The sequence below is a fragment of the Rhipicephalus sanguineus genome, chromosome 2 (assembly GCF_013339695.2).
Source record: "Rhipicephalus sanguineus isolate Rsan-2018 chromosome 2, BIME_Rsan_1.4, whole genome shotgun sequence".
Classification (NCBI taxonomy): Eukaryota; Metazoa; Arthropoda; class Arachnida; order Ixodida; family Ixodidae; genus Rhipicephalus; species Rhipicephalus sanguineus.
Window position 1 is genome coordinate 228670056 of NC_051177.1, and position 19224 is coordinate 228689279.

Consider the following 19224-nt stretch of genomic DNA (forward strand, 5'->3'; position numbering starts at 1 on the left):
TGACTGACTGACTGACTGACTGACTGACTGACTGACCTGACTGACTGACTGACTGACTGACTGACTGACTGACTGACTGACTGACTGACTGACTGACTGACTGACTGACTGACTGACTGACTGACTGACTGACTGACTGACTGACTGACTGACTGACTGACTGACTGACTGACTGACTGACTGACTGACTGACCTGACTGACTGACTGACTGACTGACCTGACTGACTGACTGACTGACTGACTGACTGACTGACTGACTGACTGACTGACTGACTGACTGACTGACTGACTGACTGACTGACTGACTGCTCGACTGACTGACTGACTGACTGACTGACTGACTGACTGACTGACTGACTGACTGACTGACTGACTGACTGACTGACTGACTGACTGACTGACTGACTGACTGACTGACTGACTGACTGACCTGACTGACTGACTGACTGACTGACTGACTGACTGACTGACTGACTGACTGACTGACTGACTGACTGACTGACTGACTGACTGACTGACTGACTGACTGACTGACCTGACTGACTGACTGACTGACTGACTGACTGACTGACTGACTGACTGACTGACTGACTGACTGACTGACTGACTGACTGACTGACTGACTGACTGACTGACTGACTGACTGACTGACTGACTGACTGACTGACTGACTGACTGACTGACTGACTGACTGACTGACTGACTGACTGACTGACGACTGACTGACTGACTGACTGACTGACTGACTGACTGACTGACTGACTGACTGACTGACTGACGGACTGACTGACTGACTGAACTGACTACTGACTGACTGACGACTGAATGACTGACTGACTGACTGACTGACTGACTGACTGACTGACTGACTGACTGATGACTGACGACTGACTGACTGACTGACTGCTGACTGACTGACTGACTGACTGACTGACTGACTGACTGACTGACTGACTGACTGACTGACGACTGACTGACTGACTGCTGACTGAACTGACTGACTGACTGACTGACTGACTGACGACTGACTGACTGACCTGACTGAGCTGACTGACCTGACTGACTGACTGACTGACTGCATGACTAGCATGGCATGCATCATGCATGCATGCATGCATGCATGCATGCATGCATGCTGCATGCATGCATGCAGCATCCATGCATGCATGCATGCATGCATGAGAGGTTTTCATGTGACTGTTGTATTATGATTACTTCGATCACGCTCCCGCAGTTTAGAAAAGCAACGTTGCGAACTCGATTTCAGCAATGGGCGCGTGTGCGTGGCTTCGAAAAGTCAAATATTCACATTGCACACATTATTGGTGAACGACACAATGCCCATAAAAACTGCAGTAAAGTAGAGAGGTGGGCGAGATGGAACTGATGCATTTTGAAATCTTTTCAGCGCGAATGGGACGGAGATGTGGGAGATGACTGCATATCTGAGCGTCCGTTTGCCTTTTAGATTGTGAACTATACGTAAGCTTAATGAGTTCTTTGACTACACGTAACTTCTGCGGATGCGTTGTTGGTTGTCAGAGGTTTGAATTTTTCTTTCAATAAACTTTAGTAGTTAGACAGCCCTCGTCTTGTGTCCTCTTCTTTGCGCTGCGTCCCGTTCGCGCTGAAAAGTTTTCAAAATGCGAAAGCAAATGACGAAAAAAAACTACGTTAGCTTCGCAGTAGCGGTGACAAGCGCGAAGTAAATAGCGGAGCTGACCCTCTTTGTTTATCTCCAATTCATTTCTTTCGTTCTTCCTCTCTTTGCAGTTTTTGTATTGCGATAGCAATCATATGGACGCGGTCGACTGGTTTTTGCCTGTTGGAGTCGCCGTCATTGTCCATCAATAGTTCAAATCGATAACATACCCCCGCGCATTGTGTGCTCCACCCGCGGGTAAAAGCGCACTTGTGGGGGCGACGAACGCGGCTGAAGCATGGATAAAGAGAGCTGGCCCATTTCTGTATGTCGCATTCGATCACATCCCCCCGTATCTAAGGCCTGCCGTCGAATGCTCCTGAAGCAGAGAGGATACGCCCCGCCCGTCCATTAACAGCCTCAAGCGAAGATGGAGGGGGAGAGAGAGGGGGTGTCGCTCGAGGAGCAACAGTGAACATCGCTCAGTAAAGTTTAAAGTTGGGTAAGTTGGGATAGTTCATGTTTACGTCGGAAGCAGCGCACTTAGACAAGGCACGAGAAGGAACGCAGCGGTCGTCCTGTCTTTCTTCCTTCCTTGTAGTGCCTTGTCTAAGTGCGCTAATTCCCACGTTAATATACAGTGAACTTTGACTGCAAAGCGTGTTTCATATGACACTGATTTTGCTCGAAAAGCGGAGCGGCTGCCGTCGCGGTAGCCCAATACAAATTTTTAGAGCGTCCGGACATTGCTGCGATGAACATCGTCACAGTTGCAACAATTCGCTCGTGGCAGAGCGCCTGCCCAAGGTCAATCAATGGAGCAGCAGTGACGTGAGGAGCACGTGACTGCAGGCGTGGAGTCGAGGAGCGGGCCCGCGCGCCGGGAGCAACTCGCTTTCGTAGCAGACGACATCCTCTGAAGCAGAAGAGACTATTGGGCAAGGCGGTTATTCATGAACACCGAGAGAATAAGCGCTAAAAATTGAGGAGCACAAAAAGAAGAACAGACGAAGATCTGGTGCTATTAACAACCGTTTATTTTCGTCATACCCAGCGCGTTTTTAGTAGCGTCACTTCTTTGTTCCCTTTGTGTGCTCGAGAATTTTAAGCTCTTATTCTTTCAGACATCCGTTCCCACGAGCTACTTTCTCTCCAATGGCTGGTGTAGATGTGCCGTTCGCTTTTTGCTCTCTTTCTCGACGGCGCTTCCATCGAAGCATACAAGTCATTTGCACATGTTATTTTGTTCGTTTGCATTTTTTCTCGAATCGTGGCACCAACATTGGTCCAGACTACGGTACTCCCCACTTGTAGTTCGCAGCACATGTTGCTGTTTCTACTCGTTTACTATAATAACCGAGCACGTTCGAATAGCTTGCCCTCTTCTGCTTTTAAATGGTCACGTGCCCGAATGACAACAGTGCCGTCGCCTCTTTACTGAAACGGCTATAGGCGAAAAGAGACACTAGCACCTTGCCAAACCCCTCATATCCTCGACAGGGCCGCTTGCACCCGGGTCCGGCCCAGACGGCGCACCAACGCCTTGCGACAATCGAGAGCGAAAACCACCGGAACCTCTGTGAAAGCTTGAAAAGCACAAAAGGCAACTCTTGCTTTTCCTTTTCCATGGCCAAGTGTATAGGCGCACAGCAAGAGTTGCGCGGAGAAAAGAAAGCTGGAATAGAAATAAACGTGACTACTGAAGCTGCTTAATTGCACCCTGATACACTTGAAGAGTGCAGTTCACATCAGAGTGCAATACTGAAAGTTCAGGCGCGTGAAAATGAAGCCCCCTAATGAGCAACCTATCGAGCCCCGAATAACGAGCCCCCAATCGAGCAGCGTAAGCGCACCAAAACAAGCGAACTCGGAGAAAGGAAACCCGCGGGTTACGAGCGTTTTCCACAGCAATCACTGCCCATCGCAGAGGCGCACGCCGCGCAAAAGCGGTGTAGGTGAAACAAAGCCGCGTCCGCGCGTCCTGGTGCCCCTCGATCGCCGCGGGCTCGACCGCTCGGTCGCTCGCATGTGAAATAGGCGTACGGACGCGGTCGCGATCGCTGGCGCTCGTGCTCTCTAAGCAGTCATTAGCGGACGGCTCGTATACCCTTCTACGTGCTGCGCTCTCAACGCGAAGCGACTGCCTCACAGCCGCTTCTCTCACTGGAGCGGCCTTAATATCTTACACCACCGTGTTGTAAAGTTACGCGAGACTGGATATAAATGAGTTAGCTCTGAGCTCTACTTCGTATGACATTACATATTGTTGCCATCGCATACATTCCCTTGCCGTTGCGTTGAAAATGAGTTTTTTTTTCTGCAATCTCTCTATTTTGATCTATTTCTTCTGTTCATTCCTTTCTTTCTTTCATTTTTCACGCGTTTCGTTCTCTCTCTATCCCTCGCTTGCCTAATCTTTCTACCTCTTTTTATCTCTCCACTTCTTTCTCTCTTGATTTCATTCTTTGTCTTTATCTCTTTCTTTATCATTAGGCCTTTCTTCTCCGTCTTTCTCTTTGTCGACGTCCGGACGAGGTCCGCGCGATAAACAGTGTCGAAAAAAGTGTGGAATAAAGGCGATGCAGTCCAAAAGGCGGAGTTCATGGACACGAGGCAAAGCAAAGGTCGTTCACCGAACGAGGCGCTGCACACGGCCTTTCGGGTCTCGACCCTTCGCAGCAGAACTCGGCCGGAAGGGACCTCCTTTTAACGCATCGCCGGGCGAAGGAACCACTGTGAATCCCGAACTGCACCAAAGGCTGCAGTCTGGGTACGCAAAGCCGAAGCAGACATCACAGGCCACTGCTACTGCGTCCCCAATGTCCACATGGGGACAATATCGTATGATAACAGGCGAGACCCAATGGTGGTATTTGCACCAAACCGTCGCCCATCGCCGCAGATCTGTTGTGAACAGTTCAATAGCCTGATTGTGTGTCTCGTCTGCATGACTCGTCCGGCAAAATTTTCATTACGTATTTCCCTTTCTCCACTTAATATTCCTCTAGTTTGTAATAACGCTTTGTTGTTTCGAGAAATTGACAACGTCCCTGATCGCCTTCCCAGAGGCTCGTATTCAGAGAGTTATCCGCAATCATGAAGAACATACGTCTTCGCAATCTGCTTAAACGAACGCATCCTCACCTGGTGCTCCCGGTCCACGAATTTGAGGTGGCTGAATGCCAGGGGGAAGTTCTGGACGCGGTGGTCCTGCTATTGCTGGAACCCCTGCATGAACAGTTTTCATGTCACGCGTGCCTGTTTAATATTTGTTTCAGTGTGTTTTACTTTTGTATCTTCAATTATATTCATTATTTCACAACAGGGAACTTAAAAAACAATTCCTGCAAGTCGAAGAAAACAATGGCCCCCATATGGGCTTCAAAATCACATTTTCCCTCCTCTAACATTATTGTTGAGCCTAATACTGCGAACGTTTTAACAGAAGAAGCTGCGCAGAAATAAAAAAAACGAAGCCTTTTCTGTCACCCTCTGACGCGTCCAAGCTCACTTAGGATCTTCATAGCATACGGAATACTGAAAAGCGGATATTCACCATCTGTTCATTTGGGCCACTCATTCTAGGATGATCATTGAGAGCGACAGCTAACGGACGCGGTAATCCCACTCGTGGTGTACGACGTTCTCTTATTGTATCTTTCCAATTTGTCTGTTATTATATCCAAATCGATGCTTAACCAACCAATGCTCCTTTAAACATTTTTATGCATCAATGCATCTATCCATGTAGCCGCTGCAATTGGGTGCTCTAGTAGCCACATCCCAAATTGGTACATACCAAATTGGCATAGGAAGGCATGAGGGTACGACAAACATCACTCTCAGGCGACGACATGAATAACGTGAGAGGCCTATCACGTACGTCATGAAACTGTTTCGCTCAGTCACGTGAGGCACATGCCCCTATACCAGGGGTGCTGCTATGCAGGTATGCTCCGCAGGTGATTCAGTTTATAATCTACCTAGGAATGGGCAGTACAGTCACTAGTATTTTAACACGAGAACGTTACGGAGACCGTGCCGCAGAAAACACGGCATCGGGGGCCTTGTCGGAACGAGAAAAATCCACACGAATGAAAAGAATAAAAACCAAGATGCGACGATGAATGGAACCCGACCATACCCTATGGCAGTCTAGTATTCTACCACAGGGCCACGCTTGGTCTTGAAAGAGCTCCGGAAAAAGATCCTATGCAGGCAAGATGTTGGGGTCACGTAAATAATGGCTTCAGTGTTGGCTAGCCAATTCTATAACAAGGTACTAAACATTACGGATGTACACTTATGGCTCAGCAAGCAATATTGAAACGTTGCTCGACGCGGGAGCATTACGCTAAGGAACGCTACGTGTGATATACACAACACTGCACCGTTCACCGTACTTGGTCTCGATATAACTCCCGTCTGTGCGCTATCGTGAATGCTGACGTTACGTTACTTCACGTCGCAGTCTAGTGGACGTGCCTGCTAAGTCACACAACCATTCCCCTTACAGAAATGTGTAAATCCAGCTTGTAACGGTCGGCTCAAAAACAAGGACCTGCAGCAGTTACTCGCTGACGGCTTTGCAGGAAACCGATTCCTACAATGCGTGAGATCTGCGTAAATTTTCATAATCCTTCCTCAATAACACAATGAAATCCTATGAATAGTGGTGCTGCCTCGAAAGGAAGAATGAGTGCGGTAGTGCGGCTTCCTAAAGAGGTTTATCTGGACCTTACAGAATAATTTATGCACAATACAATGTTAATGGAAACATCACTAGAATAAGCATAGAACCGACCCACGCTGATTCTCTCTCCTAAGATATACTGTGAGGCCATTTAACCCGTGTTTGTAACTTTGCGTGTCCTTCTAACAGTGTAGTCTTTTTAAGCGGTGAAAAACTCACCCGGTGATCCAGGGCCCCCCATGACAGGTGGCGGTGGCCGAGGTGGAGGTGCTTGTCGGGGTGGTGCTGCTGGTGGGGCAACCCCTGCATAAGAAGATTTTATGCGAGATACCTTGTCACAATCATTGTTAAACACAAGGTTGCTAATGGAAATAGGGGCAAACCTTCTGCGTAGAAGTGAACAATGCTTGTTTTGGAACGCCTAGTTCCAGGTGAAGTCAAATTATGCGCACTGGTCTTCTTAGCCTGTACTTGTTATTCAACATGTAGTCTCTATAAAGGTGCACCATGTCATCCTTTCCACGGGAGCCATCAAATCCATGCTGTGAAGATCCGCGTAAATGTGACCCAGGTGGTGGTCCTACTTCTCTCGCAAAGCTGCAGACTTATGCTGCCTGCGGTATCGCCTCAGAGATCTTTAAATCTTACTTGTCACATCGGGCGCAATGTCTAGCGTCAAAAAGCTAAAATCCCAATCTTCAGGTTGTCTGAGCCCGAGTGTTCCTGAGGTGGATCCTTGCGGAACTTTTATTCATGATTTATGAGAACAATATGCCAAGAAATGTAGAACAGGCAAATTTTTTTTCCCGATGTAGATGACTTCGCAGTCTTTACTTCTGCTACATTAGGGCCTGAGCTAGTGCTGCAAGGAACAAACCACTATGGCAATTGAAAACATGGGTTGACGAAAAGTTTTTACCAGTAAACCTCAACACGATAAAACTTCTGTAGGCGCCGAACAGGCAAAATATTGCGAACTTCAATTTAAACGAATATAGGCAAGGATAAACTACAAATTTTTGAAGCGGTTTCTGTATTAGATGTAACATTGAAGATGAAATCCGTAACGATTGTTCGGAACACCAGTACAGTGGTCGCTTCTTGTGGGGACACAATCACACGTTTGAAGTTTCGGCTTCGCATTAAAATCAAAGTATTACTTCACAATGCTGTCTGAAGGAAGGTAGTTTTCGAAGGCTTGTTTCTTTGTTTCACAGACCCGTAAATAAAACCAGCGGATAATGAATCCAAGGAAGGTATACGGGATGTAAATGCACTGTTTTAAATGTAGCGTAACACTTTGCGTTTATTTTATTTTTAATTTATTCAACACAAAAGAACAAAGAAACGGTCCAACCAGAATACGTACAACAGGCAGGATATAAGAACTAACACAACAGATAACATGGAAAATTATAGAGAGAAATTAAAAAAAGAACACCGATTAACAGTACGCATCACGGCTAACGCGGCGAAATATTACGTAAAATGCAAAGAGAACAAAAATTAACATACATATTGAAGCTCATAGTTACAGAAAATTGGTTAAGATCACTTAGGCGGTTCCGCTATAATACATTACGCGGAAAAACGAAAAACTGAAACGCATTAGTTTTAGCAAAATGCGGTGTTAAATACTGGGCTTGATGATGACGTGTATGCCTAGTGGACAGAGCAGTTATATATGCACGCGGGTCAAGAGCTAACCTATGATGAACAAGAAGATACAGAAAGTTCAGGCGGTTCCTGCATCGTCGCAACTCAACTTTTTCAGTATTATCAGGAGTCATAAGTTCAGTCGGTCTGTATGTAATTTCAAACATAGAATAAGCATATCTAAGAGCCTTTAATTGAATTGCTTCATGTTTTTTGTTAGTTTTAGTAAAGGGGACCTATACAACGCAACAGTATTCTAGTTTCGGTCTTATATACGTAAAGTAACTAAGTTCTGTGATGTTGGAAGGAGAATTTCTGAGCCTGTGTATTAGAAAACAACTTACGGAAGGAAGCGAAACATACGTTGTCTATGTGTAGGTTACAAGACAGGTCATTAGCTGTTACGCCAAGATATTTTTAGCAGGTTACCTGATGATAAGCTGAGGTTATGAGTGAAATGAAGAGCTGCTTTTGAACGAGTCGCACATAGATAAGCAGTTTATCGTACGCTGAGTGCTATACCATTGTCATTGGACCAGTTTATTATGTTAAGCCTCAAATTCCGGTTCTGTTGACCATTACTACAAGAAACTTCACGAAAATGCGCACAATCATCCGCGAACAGTCTTATTTGAGTTCCTGGTAGTACTGCGTTAACAATGTCATTAGATAAAGGAAAAACAAAATTGGCGAAGCATGCACTAAGCCGCGCAAGGCTTGAAACAGTGAAACTGAAAGGTGATGAAGGTTAATCTGGTTACTTCTAGGTTGTTAATAGGCCTTAGCTATGTGATGCTGGTTATTTTTTAGAGGCTGCTGCTAGGTCGTTGCTAGGCTTTAGCTAGGTGATGCTAGATTGTTTCTACGTTGATTGTCAGCGAAGAGAGGTTCGTCTTAAACCACAGACAGTCATAGACAAGACAAAAATGACCAAACCTGCAGAGACAAAATCTGGAAGAGACATCAAGTCTTTGCATCTCTCATAGACCTACGGGCACGTCGTCGTTAGCCTTCAAACGTTTTGGGGCCTTCTCGCTGCGCCGTCGCGTTTCCCGTTCCCTAGTATTCTCTCGTTGTACGAACTCGGCGGTTTCGGCTCGCCGCCGTCGCTTCGCAGCCGTTTGTTAGGCTAACTGTGGCCTTCTTCATCTTTAGTTGACCAGTGGTGAGTAGTGCGATTTACCCTATTTCTGTGGCACATACCCGTTTATGTTGATATTTTTAGGGTTCGCCGGACAAGGAACAATTTTCTAAAGAGCTTCGCCGTTAAAAGTCCCCAGAACACTTCCTTGTGGCACGCCTGATGTTGTATCAAGAGTGCTAGAATTGTTCCAACTACTGAAACAAACTGCGAACGTTCTCTTAGGTAGTCTTCAATCCAGGCAATAAATATGTTGGGGAGATTAATGCATCTAAGTTCGGCAATTATTTTGTGATGAATAAATCTGGGAAATAGCTTACTACAATCAACGAATCTGACGTCCATTTGGCCATTTTATCCACAGTTTCTGCGAATGAATGAACCACTGTGACTGACTGAGTTACGGTTGGATAACCCTTTCTAAAGTTATGCTGAAAATTAGTCAGTATAGAATTTTCTTCGAGAAATTCCACAATGCTTTTAGATATTACATGTTCAAGCATTTTACAGGTTGCTGATGTTAATGAGATTGGGATGGCAATTATCTAATTATAATTGGCTGCCTTTGTTAAAGACGGGAACAACACTAGCCCTCTTGCAACCACTCGGTAGTTTTGCACTTAACACTGAACGTCTAAAGAGCACCATTACAAAATGAGCAATATTTTGTGCATAACGGCGACGAAATACATTAGGTATATTGCCTGCACCAGAAGATGATTTAGCGTTCAAGTTAAATATCATGGCAACAACTAAAGAAGATGATACAAAGTCAGCTTGATTGGGTTGAAACACTCTTTGCGGAGACATGGTTGAAGAATTCTTCTGTTGTGCAAGAGCGCGAGCGCGAGCGGACACAGAGAAAAAAAAGATCAGCGGTAGCGTTCGCCATGAACTCTATGTCAGTGCTATAGTGTGCTTTGACGTAAATATATTCATTACCTCTCTCTCAACTGGCGTGGTTTATTCTACTAGTGGTGCCGAAGACCCGTCGGGAGTTCTACGCGCCAGGACCCTCCCTACCGGAAGACAGCCTCTGGGGAAGCCAGCGGAGGACATTGCCAACCAGGCCGGTGACAGAGATGTCAACGGTGCAACGGAAAGCCAGACTGGCACTGTGATTTCAAGCAGGCCCATCAGCGAAAGTGAAAGCAAGCTCCGTTCTACGAATGTGAAGGTGAGTGACAGCAATCACAATCGGGAGAGATACAATGAACCGTCTTAAACAAAAGCGCACATCGCGTCGACAAATGAACACGCGCCTCATCAATGAAGGTAAGGGCGTTTTAGAAAGCGACAACATCGGCACTATAGCGTCACTGACCGAAAGACTGGAAGCGAACAACGCGGAGTTAGACAAGTTCAACGAGATGATAGAGGAGCACATTACCGCCGAGGAGTTCGCTGTGGAATTTGAGGCGCTCATGAGATACCAAGATGCTGCTAGAGAAACGATCGGAGAACTAAAGGCTAGACAGGGACTATTGCGACTTAGCCAGCCTTCGTCCGTGACAGCGCCACTGGCAGCAACGCCTATTGTTCAACTGCGTGAGGAGAATCGTGCCCAACGATCCATAAGACTACCAACGCTTCAGTTGCAGACCTTTTCTGGAGAAATTTGTAAGTGGCCTGGATTCTGGGAACAATTTAAGGCATCGGTTTACCAGAATGAAGGACTCACGAAGGGAGAGAAGTTTCATTACTTAAGAAACATACTGAGTGGCGTAGCGGCAAGAGCGATAGAAGGCCTTCAGGTGACGGAAGAGTGTTATGATGATGCCATCGACATCCTCAAGAGTCGCTTCGGGGACAAGCGTCTCATAATTGAGGAGCACCTGCGACGTTTACGAGAGCTCCCGAACGTCACGCGCTCCAATGACGTTCAGGGCTTAAGGACTTTGTATGATTTTGTCCCATGCCACATACGCGGATTGAAAGGACTCAACATTAGTTCGGCTACTTACGCCACGATGATGACCGACATATCGCTCAGGGCTCTACCGACAGCCATCGTTGTTGGATACCACCGGGATCAAGCCAGCGGTGCATCATCTTCCAACGAGACACCTGGTAGCAGCCGTGACATTTGCGCAGACGATGACTTGCAATGTTTGCTCAAGTACCTTCGGATAGAAGTAGAAAGCCGCGAACGAAGCCAAAGCAATGAAAGTATGGAAAAGAGATTCTCCCGACCTGGAGTGAAAAGTGCTTCGTCTTCACAGCCCCCGACAACAGCAGCTCTATGCGCGTCCTCGAAGAAAGACAACAAGACGTGTGTATTCTGTGGTTCAGCCAATCATATTACTGAAGAGTGTACCTGCAATATAAGCAGAGAAGGAAAACTAAAGAAGCTGACTTCAGAAAACCGCGGCTTTCGCTGTACCATGGTGGGTCACCGAGCCAAAACCTGCCGACAAAAAGTAAAATGCGGTAAATGCCAAGGAAGACATGTGTCTTCAATGTGTGATTCGACATGGAAGCCAAAGAAGGCCGATATTCCAAGTAACACAAGTGCAGTCGCAATGAACAGCCTTCATACAAGCTCATACGCAAGTCTCGGCGCAGTCGTTTTGCTGCAAACCTTTCGACTGTAGGTTATAGGGCACACGAAGTGCGCCTACATCCATGGCATAGCAGACAGTGGTAGCCAACGCACCTTTATACGAGAAGACGTTTCCAGGACGCTCGGAGTGAAAGAGCTTGGAAAAATTAGCCTTACTATCAACATCTTTGGACAGACAGGATCCCTTTCAAGGCTATACCGCATCGTAGAACTTCGAATGCGTAGGAAGTACGACAACATCGAGAACGTAATTCAAGCTACTGAAATTCCCTTCATTTGCAACGACGTACTGCAGGCACCAGTGGACCACGAGCTCATAAGAGAGATTGAAGACAGCGGGTGCCCCATTGCTGACAAGCTATTCTCACCTGGAATGACCGCTGTACCTGGAATAAGCTTTCTGCTTGGAGCGGATAACTTGTGGAAATTCAAGACAGGAGAGATTCGACGTTGTTCCGGTAACAGCGACTTGGTCTCTCTTGGTTCTACATTCGGATGGATGTTTCAATACATGTTTCTTCAGTACATCGGTCAACTTAGCCACACAAGTGAGCATACTACGAGTCAACTTCTCAAGCGAAACCACCAAAAAGGTTCTACGAATGTTCTGGGAACTTGAGAGCATTGGAGTATTACCAGAGGATGACAGCGTAGCCAAAGTCAATGCTTCGGTCCTGGATGAGTTTCAGAGAAAACTCTCATTTGTCGATGGTCGCTATGAGTTGCCCTTCCATGGAAAGAAGATGGCGAGAAACTTGACAGCAATCGAGCGGAAGCTTTAAGGAGATTGTTGTCACTCGGAAAGAATATGAAGGGTAACCGTGATTTCGCAGTAAAATATGAGTCGACCATAAGCAATTATGTGAAGATGGGACACGCTGAACAAGTGCCCAAAGAACCTGAAGAAAGTGACAAGGTACCATCTAGGATTTATTACATGCCGCACCATGCCGTCATACGAAGCGAGTCTACGACTACAAGAGTACGTGTGGTCTTCGACGCGTCAGCCCATGGACGTGACTACTCTTCCCTAAACGAATGCTTAGAAAAAGGTCCCAATCTGCTGACTGACTTGGTGGCTCTTCTCATACGATTTAGGATGTATAAAACCGCTTTAACGGCCGATATAGAGAAGGCCTTTCTACAGATCGGTATTAGAAAGGAAGAACGAGACGCCCTGCGGTTTCTCTGGTTCAAAGACGTTCCAACTACAGCAAATCCGGAATCTGAAATTGAAGAGTGGAGGATGACCAGAGTTCCCTTTGGAACCGCAGCGAGCCCATTTCTACTGAATGCCACTTTGCGACAACACCTGACGCCCATCCAGGGCAAATTACAGCCTACAGGCCAGATGTTAGCTGAATCTTTTTATGTAGATGACCTTCTCGTGGGAGCTCCAACAGAGGAAGAAGCTAAGCAAATCTACCGAGAAGCCAACGTTATGATAGAATCAGCCGGTATGCGTCTGAGGAAATGGACGTCAAACTCGAAGGCTCTACGTGAATTGTTTGCTGCGACTGAGGAAACCGACATTTCTTCGGGCTCCGTGAAAGTGCTCGGAATTATATGGAACCCGTCGACAGACGTTATGACGGTTGCTTCAAAGTCGGCGCTTGGATTTTTGCAGACAGAACGAAAACCATGTAAGAGGTCTGTTCTGCAGACGTTGTCAAGAATATTTGAACCAATGGAAGTGATAGCACATTTAATTATACAGGCGAAGCTACTCTTTCAAGAGCTGTGGAAGAGAAAGGTTGATTGGGATGATGAGCTACCAGGAGATCTTGGTATACAGTGGAGTAAATGTTGCTCAGAATTGCATCAAATTCAAGAGACGACCATCAATCGTTGGGTGGATGCTTTGCCCGGAGATGGAACTACGCAACTACATCTGTTTTGTGATGCCAGTCAGAAAGCTTATGGAGCCTGTGCGTTTTTGAGATACGATGGACAGAACAAGACCATCTCTACGGCCCCCCTAATCGCTAAATCAAGGGTAGCACCGCTGCAGAAAGTTACGCTGCCCAGACTCGAACTTCTGGGAGCGGTGTTTGCTACTAGGTTGGCGACATTCCCTATTAGGACCCTCAAGACATTTGCGCATAATATAGACGTGACCTTCTGGACCGATTCCACCATCGTGCTGCATTGGATCCGAGGAGCGCCATCCCAACGGTAACAGTTTGTTGGCAATAGAGTGTCAGAGATTCAACGCAGCTTTGACAAAACTCGATGGCGACATTGTCCTGGGACTGATAACCCCGCAGATTATCTTACACGGGGCACAGCGTTGGAATTCCTGAGCCGCGACAAACTATGGTGGCAAGGTCCATCATGGTTAAGAGAGGAGGAAACAACATGGCCGACGAACACACTGAATACGCCATGGGATGAAACAGAGTTCAGCGAGTCGAGCGTCGTGCAAATCTTACATGTGAAAACATTTGGGCCAATTTTGGACCTTGGAAGATACTCGAATCTTATTAGAGTCCTGCGAATTACAGCGTGGGTCTTAATATTTATTCAGAAGTGTCGAAACAGAAGCCCTCGAGAGAAATTATCGAGCATAACAGAGAAGGACATGAACAAAGCTGAAGACTATTGGATTAAAGTAGTGCAAGAAGTATACTTGGAAGAGATTCACGAACTAGAAAAAGGGAAATTGTTAAATCAACGGTCGAGTGTGAAGACGCTCCATCCTTTTCTGGATGCGGAAAGGCGGCTACGTATAAGAGGCAGGCTACAGTTAACTCAAGAAACAGAAAAAGTGAAGCATCCTCTACTCTTGCCTCCGCATCATCATTTCACTAAAGTTCTAGTCCGTGACTGTCATCGGCGCGTCCTTCACGGAGGTGTACAAGGCACTCTTACTGAAGTTAGAGAGAACTTTTTGATACCTCGTGGCAGACAGGTTGTGAAGAAAGTTATCAGTGGATCCAAACATGCGCGAAGTATAGAGCCAAACCAGCGAGCGCCCCTGTGGCACCATTGCCACGTGAAAGAGTGTGTCGCTCCGATCCTTTTCAGACTGTAGGAATAGACTTCGCCGGTCCGCTGTATGTGAAAACGGACAATTCATCTTCAAAAAGTTATATAGCTCTATTCACGTGCGCTGTAACAAGAGCTATACACTTAAAACTGATCTCCAGTGTATCAGCCGACAGTTTCATGCTAACCTTTCGAAGATTCACCTCACGTCGTGGATTACCTTGTGTTGTATCTACGGACAATGCACAAGCCTTCAAGAAGACTTCAAAGGAAATCTCATATTTATCGAGTGCCTTATTCAATGGCCAATTTCAAGAATAAATATTGCTCTCAAAAAAACTTGAATGGAGGTTTATTGCAGAAAAAGCCGCATGCTGGGGAGGCTTCTGGGAGGGAATGATAAGAACAGTGAAGTCCACTCTACGGAAGATTCTTGGTCAGCAAAGGCTCACGTCGGAAGAGTTGACCAGAGTCTTGTACGAGGTAGAAGCCGTGATAAACTCCAGGCCTCTCACATACTTATCATCGTCACCAGAAGAAATGGAAGTACTGACACCAGCCCATTTCTTGACTGGTAAAACACTGGCATTCCTTAACACAAACACGAAAGCGACCTTTCAAGCTCCAAGGCCAGTTACAAAAAGATGGATTCATCGCGCACAACTAATTGAGGACTTTTGGAAAATGTGGAGAAAGGAGTACCTTCTAAGCCTACGTTCAGCGCACCATGTCAGTGTTCAAGCTCAAGAATCTTAGTCTTAATGAGGGTGAATTAGTGCTCGTCTATGAAGATAAAGCACCGCGGCAGCTTTGGAAGACAGGAAGAATCGTAGAGCGATACCGAGGACGGGATCGGAACATCAGAGCCTGTTCTGTGAAGCTAGCCAACGGCTCTGTCATACGAAGAGCTGTACAACATCTCTACCCCATTGAATTTTTTTTGTCTTAGATGATTCGAACTGCGCGTCTTTTCGGGGAGCGGAGAAGGTTGAAGAATTCTATTGTGCAAGAGCGCGAGCGTGAGCGGACACAGAGAAAAAAAAAAGAAGATCAGCGGCAGCGTTCGCCATGAACACTATGTCAGTGCTATAGTCTGCCTTGATGTAAATATATTCATTACCTCTCTCTCTCAACTGGCGTGGTTTATTCTACAGATATAGTAAGACTTTCCTTAGATAAGACGTTATGAAAAAAGTTGTTAAAATGCTCCGAAATGACCTTCACGTCTGTAACTCTATTTTCATTAACTAATATATGTGATACCTGCTTCTTACCATCGCTTAGGAAATTCCAGAACTTCATATGATCGTTTTTTAAAATGTTTGGTAGAGTTGTTTTCAAGCAATAATCCTCTGATTCGCGCAAAGCGCATGCTAAATTTATCTTAAATTCATGAATACCATCTAATCGTGGGTGACTCTTTCTAGTTGTTTTAATTTGTGTTTCAGATCGATGATTTTACGAGTAATCCAAGGTGTGCTTTTGGCAGTCTTTTCAAATTTAGTCGGTACGAATGTATTTATGCAGCGATGGCACATTTTAGTAAACCGGTTCCTTAAAGAAAAGATAACTTGCCGGCCGGAGGGACCGAACCTGCAATATTATGATTACGCGCCCGATGCTCTTACCAACTGAAATACACAACTACACCCCCTTACACAAAAGTGTAAATCCAGCTCGTTACGTTTGGCTCGAAACCAAGGACCTACAGCTACTCGCTGACAGCTTTGCGTGAAACCGATTCCCACAATGCGTGAGACCTGCGGAATTCTTCATTAGCTTTCCTAAATGACACAATGAATGCTATCAAATCCTGGTGCTGCCTCGAAAGGAAGAATGAGTGCGGTAGTGCGGCTTCCCAAAGAGGTGTAACATGAGCGCACAGATTAATTTATGCACAATACAATGTTAATTGAAAGATGACTAGAATATGCATAGTATAGACCAACGCTGATGCTCTCTCGTAAAATATACCGTGAGGCCATTTAACTCCTGTTTGTCAACTTTGCGTGTTCTTATATGTAACAGCGTTGCCTTTACAAGCAGTGAAATGCTCACCCGGTGGTCTAGGGGCCCCTATGACAGGTGGCGGGGGCCCAGGTGGAGGTCCTGGACGGGACGGTCCCGCTGGTGGGGGAACCCGTGCATGAGAGAAATTTATGCGTGATACAATGTTACAATAATTGGTAAACACAACATTGCTAATGGAAAGGCGAAAGCGTTTATCATAGAAGACAACAATATTGTAGAAACGCCTCGTTCTCGGCGAAGTCAAATTACGCACGCTTGTCTTCTTAGCTGGTGATTGATATTCAACATGTAATCTCATTAAAGGCGCGCCTTCTCAACCTTTCCGCGTGGGCTATCAATTCCGTGCTGTGAAGAGCAACGTGATCCAGGTGGTGGTCCAACTTCTCTCGCAAAGCTTCAGAATTATGCTGTCCGTGGAATTCCCTTAGAGCTCTTTAAATCTTTTTGTCGTACCGTGCGCAATGTCTAGAGCTAGAAAGTTAAAATTACAATTTTAGGGTTCTATGAGTCCGAGTGTTGCTAAGGAGGCTCCATGGCCGAGTTCTGTTCATAATTTAGGAGAACAATATGCCAAGAACTGTAGAATAGGCAAAATGTTTTTCCGATGTTGATTACTTCTCAGTCTTCTGCTACATTAGGGCCTGAGCAGCACGGAACAAACCACAAAGGCAGCTACAAATACACCACAGCACGACAAAGCTTGCGTAGGCGCCAAATGGCAAGACGCTCCGAACTTCAATTTAAATAAAAAAAGTTGTAGCGGCTTAGATCGGCTATGCCAGATTATACGTTGCGAGAGCTAAGGTTCCGCTGATTATTCTTAGTTCTCCTGGTTGTCTAGGATTATCTTGATTATCATGCTTACCGCTGCTTCAATGACACACGCACGGTATAAGCATTATGTGGCACATGTATATGCATTTTTTGCCCAACGCTATTTTTCTATTGCCACAAAGACAGCTTGGTGGTCTCTGTAGAAAGCGCCGTGCGTTGGGGCCATAGAGACGGCAGCGTCTCCACGGCAGCGTCTCATGCCCAGTCCCAACGCCCGTCGTATTGGGACCGGGCAACGCAGGCGCCAATGTGTCTGCCACGGCTATGACGTCACTCCCCTAGAATGCGCAGATCGGCGACGCTTGCGCGGCGTCGTCGGCAACGGTGTGCACTCTGTGCGCCGTGTGACGTCACTTCTCCTCGCGCATTCGCGGCACCGCTCTCGCACGTGCACGCGAAGCTGGTCGTGGTCGGCAGTGTAGCGAACGCTACAAAATAGGCAATGATGATCCAGAAGTTTTTTACATGGTCTCTATATTAGGTGTAACATTGAAGATCAATTCTGCAACGATTATTCGGAACACTTAAGTTGAAAAGTCGCCTCTAGTGGGGACAGAATCGCGCGTTTGAAGTTGCGAGTTCCTATTAAACTATTACTTCACAATGATGTATGAAGGAAGGTAATTTTCGACGGCTCGTCTCTTTGTTTGAGAGCTTTAATGAAACCGAGCAGATAATGAAGCCAAGTAAGTTACAGGGGACGTTTATTGTACTGTTTTTAGTGTAGTGCAATAACTGTGATAAATGACAACTTGCCGGCAGTAGGGACCGAACCTGCGACCTTCGGATTACGCACCCGATGCTCTTACCAATTGACCTACAGGGGCGGTCACCCCCTGGTCCATTTAACTGGTAGTTATGTGCATGCAAACCCTGGACCGTCAATCGTCTGATCGCATGGATGGTTCGGGGGTGGCTCATGTGTTCCGGTATGTGGATGATTTTCTTACTCTTTTTACGCCCACACCAGGGGCATATGGTGAAAATGCCCAAAGCATCATCGGGACCTTCGAGCACACTCTGGGGTCTTTCAAGCTCGCCAGCGAATTGTGCTTCGACAAAAGTATTAGGTTTCTGGACTCGGTCCTGCACTTTCAACACGACCACGTCTGCTTGGAATATTCGCCCCGATCAAAGAAGAGTTTCTGCCGTTCTGCTCCGCACACTCGAAGTCTGTGAAAAGAGGCATTGCACTGTCCGCCATGACGAATGCCTTATTCCGCTCCTGCGCACATTTGGTGCACCCTAGTTTCTCAAACCAAACAGAGAGGCTGCTGGCCGCGCGATTTCCACGACAGTTGCTTGCGTCATTGGCTGAGGTGCTACTGGCGGAGGTACAGGGGCGTCGTACTCGAGAGGATGGAGAGCCGAACCGCAATGTTGCAGTGATCCCCTACGTACACGGTGTTTCACATCGGGTCAGGAAGTCGGTTGGACATGCCGGTGTCCGTGTAGTGTTTTCAGCACCTTTCATGCTGGGCGGCATGTGCCGACGTGTGAACGAAAGGGAAGTAAGCGGAGCGAGCTGTTCGAAGAGGCACGCCAAGCCATTCACCGAGTGTGCGACATGCGTCGTGTATGAGATTCCGCGGTCCTGCTGCAGTGTGCACGTGGGACAGACTGGGAGGAGCATCAACGATAGGCTTCGCGAACACGCTAATTCATTAACGACTGG

General features: G+C 46.5%; 1 protein-coding gene across 1 annotated transcript in view; it reads right to left on the reverse strand.

Annotated features, from left to right (window-relative positions):
• Positions 1–19224, reverse strand: part of LOC119382274 (basic proline-rich protein-like) — a 134738-nt gene that overhangs the window by 85774 nt on the left and 29740 nt on the right. Inside the window, exons 4-6 of the mRNA XM_037649980.1 lie at positions 16743–16811; positions 6556–6639; positions 4788–4871 (exon numbers count right to left, since the gene is read on the reverse strand). Coding sequence (XP_037505908.1) covers positions 4788–4871; positions 6556–6639; positions 16743–16811 — 237 coding nt within the window. The remainder of the gene's footprint in view (positions 1–4787; positions 4872–6555; positions 6640–16742; positions 16812–19224) is intronic.